Consider the following 24275-nt stretch of genomic DNA (forward strand, 5'->3'; position numbering starts at 1 on the left):
GGGTGGAGGAAAAAAAACTTGCGCTAATATTGCTTGCTATTTTAAATTTGTGGTTTAAGATTTTTATTTTCAATAACTAGTATAATACTGGAATGAGGATGTGTAGGTGATTTTTGTCTTGAAAGACTCTTTAAACCTCATAGTCCTGACACTGTAAAGTAAAGCTAGTATATTAAAATGGGATATTTTAATTTCTCTAAATTCGTGGTTCTGAATACTGATAAAACATGGTAAACTTGAGTCTCTTGTTAACTTTAGGGGTTATTAGACTTGGACTGAAGATGTTATTTTTCAAGTTTTCTAAGATAAAGTGAAATATTTGCTTGCCCTGAATTTTGTTATTTAATTCTTTGGAAGTTTAGTTAGTACTCAAAATGTTTTAATAGAGTTATGCTGGCATGATCAATTTTGTTGTAAGTTCTTTATCTTATGAGCTCAATACTTCTGTAAATAATGTTTTACATTTTTTTTTTTTTTTTTAGTACTCAAAATGTTTTAATAGAGTTATGCTGGCATGATCAATTTTGTTGTAAGTTCTTTATCTTATGAGCTCAATACTTCTGTAAATAATGTTTTACATTTTTTTTTTTTTTTCCAGCCCAAATGCAATATTAAGATTAAGATTTAATAACTTTGCCACAGAATGTAGGCCACAGAATGTAGTTGGGACCATATGTATGTATATGATGGAGATTCAATATATGCACCTTTAATAGCTGTATTTAGGTGAGTGTATTTATTAGCCTTTTAGTCCAAGTGTAGTCATGTATGGACATTTTTAGTTGGGGGGGGGAATTAGAGGCTTTAATTTTTTAAATATCTTGCTTTCTTTTGTTAATATCATGGGAGCATGAAGGTAAAGTTGTATTAGAATAAATTGCAAAACACTACTTTTTTGGATAGGTGTTCATAGCATAAATCTATTATGTGGCTTGTACTTAATGCTGACATTGCATGGAGTGTTAATGCTCATAGACAGGCAATCAGAAATGTATTTTCCAGCAGGCTTCCAATAGTGACTCCTGAGTTTTAATGTGCATTAAACGTGGCACCGGCCAATAGTGTCAGTATCTGATTGCTTAAGGGAGAATTGCAATCTGTGACTCAGGCAATGTTGCACTAAGTGTAAGTTATAAAAAATGGCTACTGAATGCCTTTTACATTTCTGTATGAAGAATGAAGAGACTTGTTCAGGGCATTTGATACAAAGGCTATCTTAAGCACTAATTTTTAGCACGTTTCCTTAGATTGCTGAACTGGGCATCATTGTGATTAAGTCACAGTGGGTAAAATTATCAAATTCTTCAGTCCTGGACGAGAGCTCAAATTTGCTATCAACTGAAATGATGGAATTTTTCCTTTTTGTTATGTTGTCATTAGCTTATGAGAATTGCTACACAACTAAATCTTTTTTCAGGTTAATATTTGTTGTCTAGAATCATAGTATTACTTTGTAGTAAGGTTTAGAAATAAACATAAAACCAACAACAATAAACAACGAGCATAACTAATACTGAATAAAGACTAATTATTTGCCTTTCAAATGACAATAAACCATTGAGGTAAAGAATTAGGTCCATGCACTGCATTTCCTGTGGGTCTAAGAGAGGAAGAAGCAGGGCATATGAATTTTATTACTTGTTTCCTCCATTCCTGGACTTTACCAAAATGTTTCAGTTCGTTCACTCCTATCCTTCCATTAAAATTTTGGGAAACATTCCAGAAAGAATATTCTGTGCAAGTGGGCTATAGTTTATTAGAGAGAAGGCACAGGATCCTAATCCTTTGAAGTCAGTAGAAGTTTTATCTTGGGACATCTGTTGAGTGCAAAGCTATCTTAAAAAAAGGTAAAACAAATGAACAAAACAGAAACTGTTTGTGCATATATACACACATGCTCTGTGGGGCAGAAATTGTACTTCATTTTCTGTTATGAAATACTGATTATGCTGCTGAAGTTTAAGAAATACTAATTGCATAAATGATAGTGCTTTCTCCTAAGGGAACAAAGCTCAGGTCATCCCTCTTTCCTGCCCAATTATAGCAATCACACCGCCTTCTCTCCTAATTCTCCTGAATTGTTACATAGTTGCTTGGGTTTTTTTTTCCTCCCCAAAGTTGCATTTGTTGAATATGTCTAGCTATTATTCAGGAGCCAGACTTTTATCATGAATGGAAGGAAAGAGGAGGTTCCTCTTCCTGTGTTCTTTACTTCAAATGTCTTTCAGTTTATTGATTGTTAGTGTTTTCCTTAGGATTCCTATAACTTTTAATTTATATTTGCAATGTGGCACTGTTTTATGCAGGTGAACCTTTTTCTCAGTATTTTAATATATTGCTTGTTTTTCCTACTTAATTCTTTTTGTAAGACTGACATCTTAACATCTTTTTGAAGTTTTAAAAAGTATTTTATTTTCCATTGAAAATTGTCTTTCCATGGAAATTACTTAATTATCATACTTTCCAGGTTTGAAATTCTTTAGTAAGATAAACTTCTAAAGGTGCAAATATTATGTGGAAATAGAATTCGTGCTGAAAGCCAGCGAATGTTAAGCACCTGTCTGAAGGCTATAGATATATTTTTTCAGAGTTAAAGTAAGTTTTAAAAATTATACTGACAGTGCATGCACCCTCAGAATAATCCAATGTGAAATTTTGCATTATTGTGTGAGGGAGGAGGTTTTTTGTCTTGTTTTCCTGGAAAACCCTACCTTACCCTGCAAAGGTATGGACAAGTTTTCTATGCATTTTATTATTTGTGTTTTAAAAAGAACTTTTAAAATGAGATTTATGAGTTATCTTGTCTATATAATTAACAAGCAGAATAGCTAATCCCTCTTTCCTTCCCTGCCCTCCCCCTCCGACTGATTAAAAATACCATTCTCATTTTCTTTTTCAGTGGTCTAATAGTCCCTGAAGTGCGTGGAAATGAAACTGTTCCTGAAGTAGTTACTACATCTGGCTATGCATTGCTACACTTTTTTAGTGATGCTGCTTACAACTTAACTGGATTTAACATTTTTTACTCGTAAGTATTTTTTAGTAAGTAATTACTTTGTTAATTAGCCTATCATTTCTTTCAGGAGAATGACAAACCCAGGGAAAGTGTTTATCTATTGATTTTTATTAATAGCGTAAGAGTTATGCTTTGTGTCATGTTTCTAAAACCAGGGAGCTGGGGTTGTAATGAGCTGTCATTAAGGTACTAGTTTAAAAAAAATGAAAAAGAAAATGAGATAAAGTGTATTGTTCTGAATGAAGCCACATGGCCATTCCAAGAGTATGTTTTTTCCTATGCCATATGGAACTAGAATGTATCCCTTCCAGTACTTATCCAACATGTGTAGTTGTCAAATGCAATAGAAGGGAGATTATATCTGCTGTAATGTCAGTTCCCTTCTCTTGAACTAGGATCATCTGTTGCTTGATTTTTTTCTTGCTGAATGCACTTTATGGCTTTTGACACCTTCACCAAAGTTCTACTTCTATTTTTGTGTGAGCCACAAGGGTTTTATTCCATTTCTTCTCTACTTTTCAAGTACTTTCCCCTCCTATTGTCCATCTCAGTCTCCATTCTGCCTTTGTAGTTCTTATCTGGACTATACGTCTTTTAGTTTCTCTGAAGGCAAAGTCTAGTCTGGTATAACTATGCTTGCCTTTCCTCCAGTCTGCTTTTCTGTGTCAGCAGCTTTTTTTTCTTTCTTACATGGTCCAGCTGTTGATTACAACTTCTGTCTCATTTGGGACATGCTTGTGGCACATGATGGAGTGTCTCTTTATACTGGATTTAGTTCAAGAGAGGATTGCTTGGTCCTGTTGGACCTGTTTCTTCATGTGATAGTTTTCCCATGATTGAAGATATTCTTGTTCCTTTCTTTCAATTCCTTCAGATTCTGAAATACCAATTTTTGGGATGTGGTGGCCAGCACTGCACTTCAAATGTGGAAGTACATGTAATATTTTTGTCATATTCTTTATTAATTTAAAATTCCTGTTTGTGCTTCTGACCATAGTTTTACTCTTGGCAGAGGTCTTTGTTAAATTGTCTGCGGAAAGATTGTTTCTGTAATTTGCAGCAGTTTGCCTACCTTTTACCAGATAATAAACAGCTATTCAGAGTTCGGGAAACCTCACTAAATATGTTGTATTGCAAATGGCAGTCTGGAAGACTGGGTATTTTTAATTTTTGTCAGTTGACATCAGTAAAATGTAATCACCTGGCAGACTTCTCTACTGTAATTAGATACATTTTTCAGTTATCCCTGAAGCTTTTATTGCACTATTTTTGTTTGCCTTGGGAGCAAATGGCAATATGACACGGCATTCTTAAGAAATGAGTGTATGCGCTCTGCATTCTTTTATGACTTGGTAATGTGGTGCATGCTACATATCATTACCTAATTTTTTGGAAGATTTAAAATAAATGAAAAAACTGCCAGTTTTTAATTCCATTACATATATAACTCACAAAATTTCATAACACTGAAAATACTCTGTTTTTGTGTTTCTTCTATTGCAATGGATACTTTTAAAATACTTGGGGTTTTTTTAGTGAGCCAACAGTAACTCTTCTAATACTAAAAGGAGTACCTACGATTGCTTTTTATGGCTGCATTAACTTTTTTCCTCTCAGTGATCTCTTGCACTCTGCTTCTGTTACTCTCTTTCTTTCTTTCTTTGGTAACCCAAAGCAGTTTTTGGCTTCATCGTTGACTTCACCTTGATGGACCACTCATGTCCCTTTATTTTGGGGAAGACAGAGGCACTGCATCTGTGACCAAAATGTCATGCCAGTTGCAAACAACACTAGTTACTCCAGAACTCTCTGAGTAAATTTTGTGTTCCTTGGAGTCAGGCAACCTGCTTCCAACTCTGCCAATCCATTTTTTCTCATTCTGTTTGTATCCTTAACGAACCCATTGGAGTGGGAATGTGTCTACTTTTAAACTAGTATCTCTCTGTTGCTGGAAAGACTTGTTCACCTTCCTGCAGAACACTCTCTCTGAACTCAGGGGGAAAGGTTCCTTACAGCTGTGGTATACAGCAGTTAATGCTATCCATGGTTTTAATGCCATGTGTGTACTAGGCAAAACCCCCAGGACACTTGCAGTTCAGAAGTGGATTTTTTTTTTTCTGCAGGGTAACAGAATCAGTCCTCTGAGGTGTGAGTCTTTAGGAAATGAAAACACGTCTCCTGACGTTCCTACAACAGCTACATTTGGCCAAAGACCCTAACTTTTTCATCTCTTTCTTCCTTTGGTAAGAACAAGTAGTAACAGTTTATTCTGAGTTTCAGCACAATCCTTTGCTGTGAGTCATCAAAAAAGGTTTCAAATCCTTTTTGGACTTCATCAGGCACATACTGCCTGAGATCCATATTCTGTTCATGGAAACTCTTGGACCCACATACTTCAATGTCCTCCATCCCTCCACGTCTCCAAGGAATTGCCTGTGTTTCTGGAATCAGTTTGCATAATTTTGCAGTCCAGTTGCCTGTGATCTCAGTGTTTAGTAGGGTGTATCACATAAATGCTAACTCCCATAACAGTCACAGACTTCTTCCAGCCTAATCTTTCCTCTTTTTGCATCTCTGACTGCAAAGTTAAGGAGGCAAGGTTAAGGTGGCTCTATTATTAAGGTGTCAAAGCATGAAGTGCTGCCTGTACGTAGTTTCAGGATATTAGCCATCTTGTATTTTTCCTCGCTTGTTTTTTTAGATTTTATTCCCCTTAGATGTTAGACATACTGTTTTATAGCATGGACCAAAGCCACTCAGGAAAGCCCTTGAACTGTATGGTGGAGAGTTTAAGGGTTACTGCTCACAGTCACTTCCAGTGTGGATGTTCCTAGACATAATAGGCATTTGAAGGGACTGACTAGAGTGCTTATACTGGAACATAGGAAAAAATAGATGGTGATCTGTCCAGGCAGGGCCTGTCCTTCTGCTTAATGTCAACACTTCTTGATAAGTACAAGATGTTTGTGATCCTGACTGCATTGCAGACTTTGTATGTAAGCCTGGATGAACACCTTTTCAGCCCACTTGCCTGTAAAATCATAATTAAACTTGTGTTTTATCAGTACATAGAAATTTTTCAGGAAAAAAAGTACTTTATCTAACAAATACTGTTGGAATACTGTCAGATAAAACCATTGTCATCAACTCTCGGCTTGTCATTTCCCTTATTTTACCTATTTTTTTCAGAATTAATTCTTGTCCTAATAACTGCTCAGAACATGGAAAGTGTACAACCAGTGTGTCCGTACCAAGCCGAGTGTACTGTGAGTGTGACAAGTATTGGAAAGGAGAAGCCTGTGATATTCCATATTGTAAAGCCAACTGTGGCAGTCCAGATCATGGGTACTGTGATTTGACAGGCGAGAAGCTGTGTGTTTGCAATGATAGCTGGCAAGGTAAGGTTTTGTTATTTGGCATCAATTTCATCTTTAAAAAAGAACTGCTTTTAATGCATCCTGTTTAGTATGCAAATTAGCATCTTTAAAGAATAAGCATAAATGAAAAAATAATTTCTGGAGTAAATTTTAATGTGGACCTAGATGTGTGTACTTTAATGACATAAAAAGCTCACAGCTTTGATATTTTCTGTCTGAAGATACTGTGGAAATATCTGACCTAACTTTCTTGTGGTGGGCGTTCTTCTTTTTGGATCATTAATTTGAAAAAATAATGGCAGTAATTACTCAAGAGTTGTGAGCACTTCTGGAGACGTAAGTTCCTCCATAGCCTAATTTCCTATTCTATTAATTTTTTTGATGTCTAGATAGATCTGATTTTCTTCCCCCCTTTCTTAATGTCACATCATCACATCGTATTTTTAGTGCTTCATGAAGTAAGTATTCACTGTCTGGTTTTTGTATATTATTTGTATAGTTTCTCAATGAAAGAGGAAGGTAAGCTGTTTTGTTGTGATGGTACAAGAATATGTATGTGGACACGTACTGTGGAGTATTGGATGTACTGTAAGCATGCACTGTAGTTTTACTCCCAGTACCATAAATAATTGTTTCTTATTGAAGGTCAATTATTTAAGATCCTAAATGTTTAATTCACTTACTATAATTATGTTAGATGTTTGTGAATTTTTTCTTTTTATCCTTTACCATTCCTATTAAAAGTCTCAATTGGATTAGCTTGCTATGCATTGAAATTGCCATTCTTCTCTTAAAAGAAATATTATAATACCTCCAGATTACTTAGTTGATATGCCCTCTTCCCATTACTTCCTGCCTCTACTTTTGTTTTATTGCTCTTTCTTTTTGCATGTCAGGGGAGATAACTTTTTTACTCCTATTAGCTGTTGCACCTGTTAGACCAAAGACACCATGAGATTTAATACGTCTCTTCTTAATTATTAACGAAGTTGTTCATTAAAAGGCAGTCAGTGCACCCACAGAAAGGAAGTGGGTTAGCAATATGGTCATTGAATGGAAACAGTGCAGACTTGTTACTGAGTCCTCCAGAACCCTTCATGATTGTAATGCACAAAAAAAGATCCTGAAAGCTTAATCTCTATAAGGAAGTTGTGAACAGAACTTGCAGCAAGAATATCACCCTTTTATTTGTGCATTGATTCCTTGCAATTTCAGATCACTGCGTACAAAATGGGGAAAAATCCCAAATCTTTGGAAACACTTTTCAGGCTACACCTTCATTTACAGTGCTATAATCTTCATTAGAAGTTTTTAGCACGAAATTAAATTAAAGTCCTAACTTTCACTGTTAGTACCTTCTTTTCATCTAGCATTTCTGTGCATACTAGCTTCCTATTCTTTCCTACGGTGAGTAGGATTATATAGAGGTTATTTGCTTAGTTGTTCCTTGGGTTTTCACCAAACCTATATAGTTTCAATTTTTTTTTTTTTTATTCTGTGCCAGATGAGCTGGCTTGCCTACATAATTGTTTTTCCTTATTAAATACAAAACAATCTCAAACTTTCGTTAAGCTCTCTGGGAGACTACTTGCTTCTCTGTTCCATTTATTTATTTGCATCTATATACTCTCTTTATAGTTTCTACACTGACAGTATCTTCTATGTAGGTTATTTGCAATGCTGGAACCATAAATGTTTCTACTTATCTTACTACTCTTGCTGCCTGTCAAGTTTTTCTTGTGTTTGGTAATTCAAACCAACTGGCTAAAGTAGGGTCTTGATTTCTGTGTTTTTGAAGAGAATTTTATGTTTTAGTTTTTCACATTTTGGTTTTTTTGAGTGTGTTTAGTCCTTATATTAAAAAAAATCATTGGACTGCATTGATTGAGATGTACAATAAATAAAATCCATGGTTCAGAACATAAAAAAGGTATTTCATATTTTACAACACATGGGGTTTCTTTCTTTTACAGTGGTGACATCTTGTGGATGCTGTGGAAGGAGCATCTCTGAAGAAAATTTCACATTTAAAATTAGTATTCTGAGAAAAGAGAATAGGGATAGAGTAATTGTTTTGAGTAAAAAGTAGGGTCCTCTCGTTATTAAATGCATTTTGTGGAAGAAGGATGTTGTAGGTGTTTGCAGTTAGCTGCTAGTTGTAAAAATACAGAATAATGCCATGACAATAAAAACCTTTAGGCTTGGAAAGCAAATAATTTTATTTTTAATAATGTTTAATAATGTTAAATGTTTCTGAGATGGTTGGTCTGACAGGTACATACAGGAAGAAAATTTAGCATTTACTTGAAATATGGTTAATTTAAAATATTCAGGCAACATAAAGGAGGCTGAAGTTTTTCCTGAAGAGTGATTCCTTTTATGAGTACTACATCATATTATGCTGTCCCATTACTAGCTAATCTGTCTTGATACTCTAAAGCAGAATGTATCGATGCCTGCTGATACAGGCTGTGGATGTAACTCAGGGAGGAAAAAAAGATGTCTTAAAACTACTAACTTGCTCTCTTTTATCTGTGCCTAGCAAAGAAAAAAAAAAATGGGGACTTGGCTTGCACTATTTGACCTGTTTAAGAAGTTTGAAAAGATAGTTTATAGAAAGATGTTACCTTTTGCCAAATATGTGTTTACAGCCAGGAAATTCTCTTTGATATGAGGAACACTGTGTCTTGGATTGTCTCAGGCTGTAAGTGAGCAGAGGAGATTTCAAAACGGTTAACTTCTGTAACAGGGTTAAAAAATCAGGATGATTGGAAGGATTGTGAACAGTTCCACATTTTTAAAAGGGTTAGATGGACTATCTTTGGACATGCTGAAAATATTGCTAACTACTATGAACGTGTTGTATGCTTTTTAAAAGTAATATTACAGGTCTTGTTGATAGAGATGTTCTTTGATTTCTTCAAGGAGCTTGATTTAATACCATGTAAAGGAAGTAACTAGCCTGTTAAAAACTGTTTTACAGAAGGAATTCAAAATATAGCTACCTGTAAAATATGCAGTAGCCAAGTGATTAATTTGAGAACTTTCCAGTGACCAGTTTTTGTCTGATGTTAAACAACATTTTTATAAAAGATCTCGATTACTACATATAATTTTTCCTGATAAAATTTTCAGGTAAGATGATAAGATTCACTGTGTGGTAAATAAAGGAAAATAGTTTCATTTTAAAGAGCTAGAAATCATCCAGTTCAAAGTCATAATTTAGAAAATTGACTTAATATCACTTAATGTAAAATAATCTAGGAACAAAGACTGCAGGCTATATTGGCAAACGAAAGGCTGTCTGAGAGATTGTTAAGACTTGCAAATCACCGTAGGTAATAATTTTCACATGAGGAATTTTTATGAGTAAAGAGCAAGTGACCGTTTCTCTGAGATAGGCATTTGAGAGAGAACATTGGATTAGAGTGCTCAGTTTGGGGATCGGCACTTTAGGAAGGAGTGTAAATACCAGTGAGAACTCAAGTCATGACGCAAAACTGATACGCTTACTAGGAAGCAATTCTGTGACGGGAAGATTAAGGAGTTAGTGGTGACTCTAACACTTAGTGGGAGTCCTTGCTGAGAGCTCCTGCACAGGCATGATATCTCCCTGATCCAGTGTGATGTGGGGATGCTCTTGGTGCCGGTACCTTTCTCACTGGGTTCAGAAAGGAAAGAAGAGTTGAAGACTCTCTTGAATTTAAGAGAAACTTCATTGGTACTTTGATCATTGAACATCAGTACTGCAAGTGAAAAGTGGATCTAATAGGGAGGAATTACAGGGTGTGTTTACATTAGTCTTTAAGAGGATCAGTAGGGTACCTTTGAAGCAAATCTGATCCTCCACGTGTACTGTGTTGTGGCTTGCATCATGAGGTGGTTTGAAAATACAGGAACTGCATTCCTTTTAGATGAAACGACACCAGAAGATGAGCTCCAGGGTTGCACATAATGCATACCAGCCACAAATGGGCACTCGGTCCTAGGGATCGGATCTAGTCCAAAGTTAGAACACCAATAAAAATTCTGGAATGTATATAGTCAGTTGTTTCTCCCTACAGATCTGCCCCTAGCAGACAGAGAAGTAGCGGAAGACCAGATTCTGAAATTAAACTAATTAACTTTGAAATAAGTCTATTAGCAATTCAGGCAGCTTGACTTTTATAACATCTCTCTAGGGAAAAATGAGCCTTTATGTAAGGAGAAAAGTAAACAATGAAAGTGTAAAAGGAGTGCTATGACTACTGCACTGTAAACTTCAGTGTTTTGCCTTGCTCATTACTATGGCATTTATTCTAACAGCGTCTTGAGTATGGCCAGAACTACTATGTCAATGTGTGTCCATGCTTGAGTTAGATTATCCTGAAAGGACTAACCAGAGTTGAGTTCATTCTGACTGCTTCAGTGGAAGGCTTTGAGGTAATACACTCTTGTTTGGTCTGCCTTATTCCTCAGTGCTGAGATTTACCGAAGCTGTGCTTGTGGGATGGTGGTTTATTGAAACGGATGGAGAAGGCTTGAGATGTGAGCTCTGGTAGTGGCAGTTGAAATGCAGCACTAGAAAGAGCTTGTGCCAAATGCTGAGAGGTCTGAAATCTGAGATTTGGCCTGTTGTGCCTGGATGTTCTTGAACAGAAAGCATACAAGTATTTTTAGAGAAGAGGACCTAGGATGTAACATTTGCTTTGGACAAACCTGGTTTTGGAAGGAAAAAAACATTAGAAGTAGGTGTCTTATAACTTTTTTGCCCTGTGATAATCCCGTCTTTGTCTAGATTTTACTTTTCAGGTTTTCTCCTGGCCAAGTATCAATTCAGTCTGAAGAAACTGCAGTTTTACAGTCTGCGAGATGTCCTGTTAAATATATGTGCATTAATACTATATAGGCACATAAAAACACAAACCCAAGGAATCCTTTCCTCCTCCAATTTTAAGTTAAAATCCAATTTCTGCACTCCGTATTTGTAAATTTCATTATGTGTGTCATAGAAATTAGTTGTCTAAGGAAATTTTGCATATACAGAATTAATAGGAAAGAATTGACTTAACATGAATGGTTATTTCATATATACTGGAAACATATTCTTCAGCTTTATAGAATCATAGAATAGTTTGGGTTGGAAGGGACCTCTAAAGGTCATCTAGTCCAACCCCCCTGCAATAAGCAGGGACATCTTCAACTAGATCAGGTTGCTCAGAGCCCCGTCCAGCCTGACCTTGACTGTTTCCAGGGATGGGGCATCCACCACCTCTCTGGGCAACCTGTGCCAGTGTTTCACCACCCTCAGCGTAAAAAATGTCTTCCTTATACCTAGTCTCAATCTACCCCCCTTTAGTTGAAAGCCATTCCCCCTTGTCCTGTTGCAACAGGCCCTGCTAAAAAGTTTGCCGCCGTCTTTCTTATAAGCCCCCTTTAAGTACTGATAGGCTGCAATAAGGTCTCCCCAAAGCCTTCTCTTCTCTAGGCTGAACAACCCCAACTCTCTCAGCCTTTCTTCATAGGAGAGGTGTTCCATCCCTCTGATGATTTTTGTGGCCCTCTTCTGGACCTGCTCCAACAGGTCTGTGTCTTTCTTATGTTGAGGGCTCCAGAGCTGCATGCAGTACTGAATTTAATAATCTGTCAAGCATCCTTGGAGGACTTTGTGCGGTTTGTAAATAAAATATAGCTATCATAATTAGAAATTTAGTGTCTGAAAATTCTGTGTGAGAAAATTAAGAAACTTATTGCAAAAGAAAAACATCACAGTTAAATGAAGAGCCAACTTCACTTTTAAATACCTTTGTGGTGTCATCTGACGATCAGTGAAAACAGGTTGAGTAGAACTTACTGGATTCATTTCAGTAAATGGTTGGCTGCATTAAAATGGTTGATAATGCTCTGTATGTGCAATTAGGCTGAGATTTAGGAAGGGAATTCCCTACTATTTGTGAGTTTTAATGAAAAATGTAATTGATTTAAAATAAATCTGACCTTCTAAATATGTATTTAAAATGCATGCATATAAATGTAGGAAGGTAGAACATGCAAAAACACTTGATTAAACTAACAAATGCAATACTATGTCCTGAACACAAGAAGGGGATAGATAGTGCTGATCTCCCTGATAAGGGAAGATACTAAATTTAGCTCATTATCTGTCCTTTATTTAAGAATAGGAGGAAAGTGATTCGGGCAGCTCAAAACTCGTTAGCTTGATTTCAGCAGCGTGTAAAGATCTAGACCATAATTTGAGGAAAGAAATAATTAAACATATGGTGTGATTGAATAGTGAAACAGTTGAAATGTGGATTTATCAATGTAGTTCATACTAAAATAATTTGTAAGAAAAGTGACAAGAAAATGCAATATATTTTATCTGAACCTCAGCATTTGATGATAGGAAGTCATTGAAACTGAAGAAGTCAGGGAATACATAAGGGAACAGTAATGAGAACACAGCTTATTAATTATGAAATGTGAGTGGCCATGCTGAACAAGTAACTTAGGATGGAAAGATATCAGTACTACTTAAAGACTGATCCTGGGACCAATCTCATTACATAATTTTTATAATCTACTTATAAGACTGCTAATGAAATCTGGTAATACATAGGTGGGAGTTACTTTAAATATGAAGGAGGACCAGAATATCCTGCTAAAAAGGGTTGGAGTAATGTGTGGGATGTAATTACTTCAGTATAAATTGTAAATTCATACATTTAGGGACTAAGAGCATTAAGAATTTGTTTTATAATCTTGGATTGAAGTGTGGAAGATGACATGGGAGAAAACTTGCTTGTCTATCTCAATTAGAATATGAACTAATTCATATTCTTAATTTTATATACTCTACAAACTGTAGGCTGTAAAGTGTCAAGTGCATTAGTAGCATGATCAGTCACAGAATCTACAGTTAAATACATGAAAACATTAGTACTGTATTTCATTTTTGTTACTACACTTTTATGAATACAAATTGAAACAGGCTCAGAGGGAGAACCATTAGGATGATCAGGGCTATCGAAGATACTAACAGAGCATGTTTGTTTAAACTGGTAAAATGGAGGCTGGGAGGGAATAGCATTGCTGTTTACAAACGTGTGGGGTGTATAGACTTAAAAGACAGACCAGCTCTTTAAGTCCAGTGATATCGACACTGGTAGAAGAATAATTGGGGTAAACTACCCATTGATACATCTAGTTTGAAAATTGGAAGGAGGCTTTTGACTAGAACTGTGAAGTTTTCTAAAAGTTGTTAGCAGAGATATTAGAGCTTCATATCCTGCTGGCATTAGCATGGAGTCTCAAAATCTCTAATCCAATGGGTACTGTCAGCTACTGCTAATCTGGAAAGTCCCTTTCTCTTTTAGAGAGTAGGAAGCAAACCATTTTTTTTTTTTTGTTTAATATTAAGATGACAAATCTCATGCAGAATCTACCAAAGAGTAAACTTTTGCTCAGTCACCAAAGGCTAGGAAGGCTTTCCATGCAGTGTGCTTCCAGTAAAGACTGCTGTGGGCATCAGGCCTTACTCTTCTGTACCAACCTAGCTGATCCTGAGTTTGAGACCTGAAGTCAAACTGTTAAAGGATGCTGTTGAGTAGTACACACCAGTGGCAGGCAGTGCAGCCCTTTTGGCTTGCCTGCTCAGACTACCCTGCAGATTCCCCAAGGCCAGATCGCCCTTGGATGATGCGCTCTTCCTGGCTGAGTTAAAAAATGGGACTGAATAACAGCAACCAGATGGCATTTCAGGAACTGCATCAGCTTGTGTGCATTAGGATTTCTGACTATTTCATTCATGGAGGAGGCTGAGTCCTGGCACAGCTTGCTACCATGCTGCTTTAGCTGGAGACCTGTCCAGGATCTCTCTGCCTACCATTAAGTCTCATTTGGAGCAAGACTATTTGCAGGAGGGGGGAAATAATTACATCCTGTATGGATGTTGCGGAGCTGTGCAGTGGCAGCGTAGGAGTACATGAATACACTTACTATTAGAATGCTGGTGAGCCGTTCTTGAACAACATTTATCTTTTCGTTTACATAGCAACTTTGTATTTTTATGTAGTTACTATCTCATCGCTTTCCTGTAAGAAAGGTGATTTACTGTTCGGTAAAACTTCGGATAGAATTTTTATTGAAAGTATATTCAGATATATTCTCTTTTCTCCAAAATGTTTTTTGTAATCTCAAATTTATTATCATGTGAAGATTTTATGGGGTACTTGAGAATAGTAATACTGGGTTTGTATTTGTGGTGGTTGAAAAATTACGTTAAAGCAATAATTCTCAACTCAAATGATCAGGTATCAAACAAATACAGAATAAATAACAACAAATACTTTATTTAAATGCTTTGATTAGATTTTATGAAAAACAGGACTGTGACATTATATTCAACACATCAATACTTTTATTTTTTTCCTGTGATCCCAAAGGAAAAGATTAGGGTTGAAGACAGTAGATGATGTTTTCCCATTAGCTGGAAATTGATCTTATGACTTGAACTACTGGAACACATTGTTACTTTAGCAGTTCATGAAACTCCTCAATAAATAGAAATTAGATTCCTTCTCTTGTGTTCTGTGGGTAAATCACTTTTTTAAACCTATGGAATTTCTTCCTACCTTTGAGGATAACGTAATTGACTTCCAATTCAAGTTCATAAAGTTGTTTGCTGTTTTTAAAGCTCCCCCCCCCGCAGTGGATTGAGTGACACATTAGGAAGATAAGAAAGAAATCCAATTTTAAATAAATGGAGAAAAATCGTATTTGCATAGAAAATAATAAAACATTTTTCATTATCTTTGTTCTGCAGCTGTAGTGCTCTCTTGCACAAAAGGCATGTATTTAGTGAATGTGATGTTTCTGAAGAGAAAATGTATTTATGCTGAAATAATGGTGATATTTCATGGTATATGTATTTAAGTAGGAAAATCTGTAAATAATATTTGTCCTACATTTACCTTGCCTTTATAAGGCAATAGCCACACAAAAGCATTTGCTCTTTAAACGCTGTTTCAGTAGAAGTCAGTATTATTCTATTGCTTTGAGTTTTTTCAACTATATATTCCATTTTTGTCCTGATTGATACATACTGTAATAATTCCATGAATGTTTTACACTTTCACTGAAGAGGCAGTCCTGACCACACAGTCTTACTTGTGTTGGCCCAACCATGCATATGTGGGCAAGGTGAAACATCTAAGGGAATACATCCAGATTAAAAGCTAGCCTGGCTAAAAATAAAAGCAAGTTTTAAGCTGCATGCATTCCCTCATCTGGTTCGTGGTGCAGCCATGTGAAAACTGGTGCCAGTAGCGATGATAGCTGAAGAGTAAGCAGTGAGGGGAGGCCAGGGGTGCCTCTTGTGATGGCAATGTCAACTGATGTCACTTCAATGTATGTGTGCGTCATGCACAGGGTATTGATGTGTTCTGTGAAGAAAACCTGCTGCGTTTAAGCTCCTGAGTTCGGGTGTCTCCTTAGAATGTGTCCTTCCTCCATGCCAGAGCAAGACCTGGGTACACGGTGTTTCTCCTCCTTATCTCACCTTTCCTGTCGTTCAGTGTAGACCAGCAATGAAGCACTGAGGCTGTAAGAAAGTCATCTGCGACGTTCTTTCAATCACTGATCTGGTTAACAGCATTGTTAAGATTTTTGCATTGTTAACTTTTTATACAAAGTTTTTGCTTGTCCTCATTTTAATACAGTCAATGTCATCTAAATATATTTTGGATTTGCTATACGAATTCTTGCGGATCCCTGTCTTCAGAAATGAAAATCTCAAATCAATTGGCATGCGAGTAGTTTGTGTGTTGTTCATTGTTTGCCACTAGGGGACACTGTTGACCGCTACATTTCTGTGCAAAAACGGTAGCTGTAGTAGAAGACATAAATGTATTTTTCATTTTCTGACTGGAGGCACCGTTTTCATAATTCTAAGCTCTTCCCTGATCAAAGAATACTTAATCAATTGTTTATTTTTAAGAACTTTTAGACTCAAATTAAGTGTTTCCTGCAGTGATTTACCAAATCAGAATCTTGCTGCAGTTACAATTCTATTACAGTACCTATTATTAATGCTTAAGAAATAATATACTGAATTGTTCATACTCTCATTAGACCTCATTCAAATACCATTAATCTTTTCTGGGTATAAGGTATAATGAACAATGGGAATTGAGTGTCTCCATCATTTAACGAATGGAGGGTAATTTGGGTACAAGTGGACATCATTCTTCTATAGAGTACTAGGAAAAGTTGACAACTGGTTAGGTACTGATTATTTGCCTGGTCGTTGTGTATAAGAAGTAATTGTAACAAGTTGCCCCAAAAATGATAATACACATTGGAAAAACATAATCTTCCCCCTCCCCCCCAAAGGATAATATGTTTTAATTATGAGCTTGATGTAAATTACTTATTTAGTTTATTTAGTAAACTTCAACAGCTCTCTCTTCTAAATGCTTGTCCAGTTTCTCCTTGACTCGGTGTAAACCTTTGCATCCAGAGCATCCTTTGTCAGGGTTCCTTGCCAAGGAGGTCTGATACTTTTTGCATGAAGAACTCTCTCCTCTTGTTTGTTTTGAACATGGCTTCTTCAAGCTGCATTTGATGAATCTTGGTTGTTGTATTCAAAGAGATTGTAGACTTTTCATACCCACCGTATTCACTTACCACTTATTTTATAGACATCATTCACTTCCAAATTTTCTTTTTTTCCAAGTGAAAAAGTCCTAGGCAACTCGGTATTTCCAATTGCAGCAGCCATTCAATTCCTTTGAACATCCTTATTACTCTTCTGTAAACAGTCTTCAGCTGTAATCTATCTTCTTTTTGAGTAGGGCACACAGTTTTCTAAGTGTAGGCAAATCACTGATTTATACAGTGGGGTAACAGTGTTCTCCGTTCCTAACATATGGCTTGCTTTTTTGACCATTGCTGAGTGTTGAGGTGATATTTTCATGAGTTATCTTAAGGTGAGACTAGTGATGGTTAGTTAAGAGACTATTTTCTTTTTAGTCAATCTAGAACATAGCTTACATAGTTTAAATTTATCTATGTTGAATTTCATGTGTAACTTTAATGTTCAGTCACATGGTCAGACAAGAACTTGTTCTGTGGTTCTTCAAACCCGATCTTACTCTTTCGTCCATCCAGTAATTGCCTTTATCAGCAAACTTTATTCACTGCTCATCCTCTTTCAGGATCGTTAGTGTGTATGTTGAATACCTTGGGTACCAGCAGAAATCCCTGTGGGACTCCATGGGGGATCTCCCTCCCTTTAAGAAGTGGCCATTTACTCCTGTCTACTATTTCTTACTTTAACTTACAGTCAATTATTTAGCTATGCAAAGGCCTTCATTCTCTTGCTACAACAGTCAAGTTCCCTTAAAAGTCTTTGGTGAGGAATTTTTTTAAAAGCCTTGTGAAAATCCATGTCAGTGTATGGATCAGTTGGATCAACTCACCTTCAAAAAACTTTAACAGGTTTGGAAGACAGGCCTTCTCTTTATGAAAGCTATACTGATTTTTACGAGTAGCTGGCAATTATCTATCTGTTGACTAATTTTGTCCATTCTTATAGCTTCTGCTGGTTTTTCTGGTAGGAACAGAAGCATAGCAGGCCAGTAGTTTTACAGATCTTCCCTGGAACCTTTTTAAAAAGCTGATGTCATGTGTGACATTTGGGATGCAGAATAGGTTTTTTTTCCTGGTTTGTTTTGGGTTTGGATTTTTTTTGGTGGTGTGGTGTTTTTTTGTTTTTTTTTTTTTTTTAGCATGTTATCACTGAATTTCCAAAGAAGGTTATGCCCAGTCTGACTTCAACAGCTTTGGTTTCTCATAATGTCCAGTAGCTTGAGGAAAGGATTTACCCCAGTTAAAGCTGAGAGAGACATAACATTGCTTATAGTATCAGCATCAAATTACAGAAATAATTTAGCTGTCATACAATATCTGTATGCCATCACTGATGATAAAAATTTCAGTTCCATGATTGATAATGCTTAAAGTGGAACACATTGGTGTCCTAAAAATTCAGTGTTCCCTATCTAGAAATAAAGCCAGTCAGTAATGATGTACAGTCAGTGACAAGAGGCAAATAGTGCATATGCTGTCTTCCTTTTTTTTTTAGCAAAGTTCTGAGTACATTCAGGTTTTAAATAACAAGATTTTAAAGTTCTTCCAACATCTACAGCATAAACTAATGATGAAGAGATCACATTTTGGTTATTGCAGAACAAATGAAAAAAATTTCTGCTATTCATGATTTTAATAATAATATAACTTAAAAATGATGCATTTTGCTGACTTTTCCTTATTTAAAAGAAATAATTGGCTGCTATTCATGATTTTAATAATAATATAACTTAAAAATGATGCATTTTGCTGACTTTTATTTATTTAGCAGAAATAATTGGCTAAAATATGCTCCAAAATAATATATAGTTGTGGGTTTTGGTAGCTTTGTAGAATGATCTATAAAATTTTATAAAACTTAAATATTCAAATAATTATTTTTATAAAGCACTTTACAGTGTATTTTACTTTTGAAAGACAATGCAGAATGGCATTGGCAAAGGGCAAATTTTGATTCCTGAGATTTAATATAGTATAATCTATATTGTAACTTAATTTACTGGAATGTTATTTGCTTTGATATAAGCTTACTCTGATTAGTTCAAATGCAGTATAGTTTTTCTCCAGAGGTAACATGCAGTGTATACTGTGCTACACATTTTAGATCTATACAGTATCTAAAAATATGATGCATTATGCCTTTCTTTCAGTTTGTGACTCATACAGTATGTTTTCTGAGAAGAATGCAGAAATGTATCATTATTTGAGCTAATCTAACGCTTTCAATTTGACTGATGTCCCTTGTCATCAATTTTTTTCATTGAGCATCTGTTAAACATAAAAGTGTACACTGTATTTTATCAGAATGAGCGATCCTGACATCTGTAATTAAGCCTCCTCTGTTTCTGCTTTATTGGCTTTAACATCCCTGTCTAACAGATTGTACAAATTGCACATTTGTTTACAAAACAGGTCCAGATTGTTCTTTGAATGTCCCTTCCACGGAGTCTTACTGGATTCTACCAAATGTAAAGCCATTCAGCCCTTCTGTGGGACGGGCTTCCCATAAGGCAGTCCTCCATGGGAAATTTATGTGGGTGATTGGTGGATACACTTTTAACTACAGTTCATTCCAAATGGTGTTGAAGTAAGTGATTTCTCCTTTGTCATATCCCTTCTGATGTGGCTTTGGGAAAACTGGTCTTACCAGGGAGGTAGCCTCTATCCTGCAACTTAACTGAAAGTTTTATATGTTCTTAGATTCTTTATTAACGGTGTTATTTTCTGCTTGTAATTTTCTTATGATTAAAGAAAGTTAAAATATGGGTGATATCGATCTATATGTGATACTAATGTGTAATTTCTTCAGTTTTGTGAAAACTGTTGCCATACTTTGCTGCAAAGCATAAAAATGTTTGTGGTGATAAAACAGTAAAAGAAATCCATGTGCTGGTATTTGCAGATAGAATGCTATTTGTGTTATTGAAGTTAATTTATAGTTATAGGACACTGGTATTTAATACATGCACTTAGCCTGTTGGTGCCCTGCCAGTAGGGTTAGGCAGATCATCCATATTTCACTTCTTCGTATTTATGACAGTTTGTATGGTGACTTGTATATATGTACAGGCCCTAAATGTGGTAAATGCAAGTACTAGGATATGTTTATTAGCATGTTTGCTCTATTTTTGTCTACCTCTTGTTTTCTTCCACACCTTTGCAATCATCCAAAACAAATCCCATCATCTTTGGTGATTTCCTTTTCTATCTCTGTCTTCTTTTTTTTTACCTTTCTTCCATCTTGTTGTGTTTTAATCCATTAATGGATTAATTGTTAATTAAAATTTAAAGGAAATTAAAATCAACCATACAACTGAGAGGGATCTCAACAATAAGTTTTTGAAGTAGTGCAAAAGATAGCAGCGTAAGCAGTTCAGTGGTTTTTTTTCCTGGTGTGACTGATAACAGTGAGCTTAGCAATCTAGTTTCAGAACTTTCTTGTAAGTCTGGTGACTTTTATTACAGTCCTATTTTCTGAGATTGTTGATGGGTCCCTGAAAGAGCTGCTTCTGTTTTCATTGATGAACATTTAGTACACTATGACTAGTTAGTACACTTGTAACAGTACAAGTGATCATGTTACTGCTGCTAACAAATTACCACGTCAGATAAACAACAGTGACTGATCAAGTGTGCACACTTTGCCAAACAGAAGTTAGTTCAAACATACAAAAGTCCCTATTTCTCTGCAGGTAGAAAAATGTTTACTTTTCTATTTCTCTTCTAGCTACAATTTGGAAAGCAGTATATGGAACGTAGTACCTGTATCCAAAGGGCCACTCCAGAGATATGGACACACTCTTGCTTTATATCAGGTTTGGACTCTTCAGCATCCTATTTACTTAATTTCTTTGTGTGTGCTGTTAGCGATCTTAAAATGATTCATCGTGAACATAGATTTTTGAGGATAATTTAATTTCTAGTCCCTAAGCATTTTGTATTAGTGTCTTCTTCAGTACTTGGATCTATTGCACAATCTTTTTCCAAAAATTGTGTAATACCTCTAAGTCACTTACTAGCTGACCATAAACCCTCAAAGTTAAACCCACCAATAAGAGCGGGCTAATATAATTGGAACTGCAGTAAGGGAAGGTGAGCTGGGAGACAAGGGTGACTCCAGCGTGGGCGGTGCCCTCACTGACCAGGCAGCATCCCCAGGGGGTATGCCCCAGCAGGCAGAACTGGGTGCTGGTAGCAGGGTCCTTTGACAGCCCCAGACGCGGCAAGTGATGGCACAGGTCCAGGGATTATCCAAGGAGTCCAGTCAGGAGCAAAAGGAGACAGGGCCAGAGGCAGGACTGGAGAGAAGGCTGCAACGTATGCCTGAGGGGATGGTCCAGGAGACAAGTTACCTACATTGCAGGTCCAGGTCCATTCAGGAGGCAGGATCACAAGCAGTCAGGGACTGAGGGTCCATGGCTGAGCCTCGGGTGAGGCTGGCCAGGGCCGTTAAGGCCTGTTAATGACCTAAAAGCCATGACAGTAAGAAATAAATTTTTATTTGTTTTATTATTCATAGTAAAGAACCAGACCAGTATTAAAATACAAACTTTTGTTCTATAGTAAAATTTTACTGTAAGTTCAAATGAATATGAACTACTGGCAGTTTTGCTTCTACTGGTATCATGTAGTCTGCATGCTGCTTTATTGAAATCACTTGTAAAGATTTATTTCACTGTAAAAAAAAAAGGATTCTTTGTACTGATAGACTATACAGACAGAAATGATCTTTATTTAAAAAAAAATAAAAATTGCCTTTTGTTAATTTGTTAATTTTTGGCTAGTGTTAGTCATGTCTCCAAAATATAAAGGACCAGAATTGAATGCAGTGCATAATTTAGCCTTGTACAGATGATGGCAAACTTGTTAACTGTGACAGAGAAATACAGAATTTGTATCCCAAATTTTCAGTTGTTTGCATAAGACACCTCCAGTAGGGAAGAACAAAAAAGATTGTGTCAAGTCGGACCAGAGTGTTCATCTAGCCTAGTCCTGAATAATGGGTAACAGCGAATGCCTGGGGAAGAATATAAGAAAAAATTACAAGAACATATAGAAGCTTCCTCAGAATACTGTGCTAGTCTGCAGATGGGATTTTCTAAGATAGGATAGTATTTATGTGGAAAGATTATGAATCCATGTTTTATATATGGTCTGAAAATTTGGAAAAAATACTTATTTTAGCATTGATACCATCCTGTGCCTAAGAATTCCAGTGTATTTAGTGAAGAAAAACCACGTTTTGGGAAACTGGTACTAGCTGGTTTAGTTTTGATAATCCCTACTTCTTATACTACTTTCCATTTATTTTCTCTGTACCACTCATGATTTTCTGTAAGTCCATCATATCCTCTCTAATTTCTTTTTCACGCTGAAAATTCCTTGCATTTTTAATAATCCTCTAGAAGGAAGCTATTTCATACCTCAGATAACATTGTGTCATTGCCTCTACCTCTTCTAGTTCTGTTATATCCCTTCTGAGATAGGGGGAATCACAGTCTTTAGTGTATTGGTACCTCAGAGACTGATGTCATAGAATTAACAGTCTAATTTTTTCCTATTAATTCTTAATGGTATTTTAGCTTTTTGAAAGTCTGCTGTTTGCTTTGAACTGGTATTTTCACAGAACTATCAGTTATAACCTCAAGATCTCATTCTGGTCAATTCAAACCCCACCACCATATGTATGACTTAAAATTGTTTTTTATTTGTATGCATCACTTCACGCTTATCTATGTGAACTTTTATTTACCCTTTTATTTGTCCTTGTATTGCGCATTCAGTATTATAAGATTCTTCTGCAATTCTTTGCTTTTGACCATTGTCTCAGCTATTTTGAGTAACATAGTATTGTCAAAAAAAATTGTCATTTTTCCATTCATCCCTGTGCCAGATTGTTTTTGAGTATGTTGAACAAACAAATCCCAATTGTAGATCTCTGTGGGATACCACTAATGACCTCTATTAATTTAAGAAGTGAGCATTTTTTTCCCAAACTTTTCTTTATCAAATTATTTACCCTTGTGTTATCTGCTTTGCTCATCCCAGAACAGCCTAGTTTCTTTAAGGCATGAGGAACATTATCAAGCATCTTCTGGAAATTCCAGATAACTGTATCAACCAGACCTTTGATTCCTTCAGGAAAATCCAAGGATTTGCAAGATATAACTTCTGATTTCAGAAGTTGTTAGGCTTTTCCTCAGTCTGTGTGTCTTATCCAGCTGTTCACTGAATTCTGTCCATTCTGCCTGTTGCTTTTCAGTCTCTTGGTACTGACACATTTTTAAGCAAGGAGTTACACACTACAGACAGGGGTCAGCTGTTTTGTTCTTAAATTCCTTCAGAACTGATGCTGGTGACTTATTGCTGATTATTTTGTCAGTTTTGTGTGGTTTCTTTTTTTTTTTTTTTTTTTTCCTATAACCTTCTGTATTAATTTCTGCTATGGAAATACCTGTAAAGTCTACCATGAAGAACTCACATGGGAAAATTAACTTCATTTTATTGCTATGGCTTTATCGTCTCAGAATACTCCTTCAGACTGTCTGTTGGCACCACAAATTATCTAGTTGGCTGTATTTCTAATGCATTTGAAAAAGGATGTATTAGTCCACTTCCTATAACCTTCTGTATTAATTTCTGCTATGGAAATACCTGTAAAGTCTACCATGAAGAACTCACATGGGAAAATTAACTTCATTTTATTGCTATGGCTTTATCGTCTCAGAATACTCCTTCAGACTGTCTGTTGGCACCACAAATTATCTAGTTGGCTGTATTTCTAATGCATTTGAAAAAGGATGTATTAGTCCTTTATGTATAATGTTGCAGGCAGCTCATTAAGCTGTTTCATGGCTTTATATGTCTCTGCGTTTTAATCTGCTGGAGTTTTTGAACCTTCATTTTGAAGTATACTTTTTCTTCTAACAGTCTCTGTTATCCTCCTGTTAAGTTAAGCTTGCTTTATTTTGTTATTTGTAATGGGAAATTTTGTGGGTTTTTTTTTTTTTTTATAAATAGGAAGCATTCATTTGATCTGAGCAGATGTCCTTAAAATGTCTTGTCCTGGTTTCGGCAGGGATAGAGTTAATTTCCTTCCTAGTAGCTGGTACAGTGCTGTGTTTTGGATTTAGGATGAGAACAAAGTTGATAAGGCACCGATGTTTTAGTTGTTGCTAGGTAGTGCTTACACTAGCCAAGGACTTTTCAGCTTCCCATGCTCTACCGACTGAGAAGGCTGGAGGTGCACAAGA

The 24275-nt window shown here is 36.1% G+C and overlaps 1 protein-coding gene across 1 annotated transcript in view; it reads left to right on the forward strand.

The window, feature by feature from the left end:
- The window catches only part of ATRNL1 (attractin like 1), a 557444-nt gene that overhangs the window by 50798 nt on the left and 482371 nt on the right, over positions 1-24275 (forward strand). Inside the window, 6 exon segments of the mRNA XM_009277899.1 lie at positions 599-635; positions 638-726; positions 2900-3028; positions 6206-6414; positions 19435-19609; positions 20750-20837. Coding sequence (XP_009276174.1) covers positions 599-635; positions 638-726; positions 2900-3028; positions 6206-6414; positions 19435-19609; positions 20750-20837 — 727 coding nt within the window.

The sequence above is a fragment of the Aptenodytes forsteri genome, unplaced genomic scaffold (genome assembly GCF_000699145.1).
Source record: "Aptenodytes forsteri isolate BGI_AS27 unplaced genomic scaffold, ASM69914v1 Scaffold15, whole genome shotgun sequence".
Classification (NCBI taxonomy): Eukaryota; Metazoa; Chordata; class Aves; order Sphenisciformes; family Spheniscidae; genus Aptenodytes; species Aptenodytes forsteri.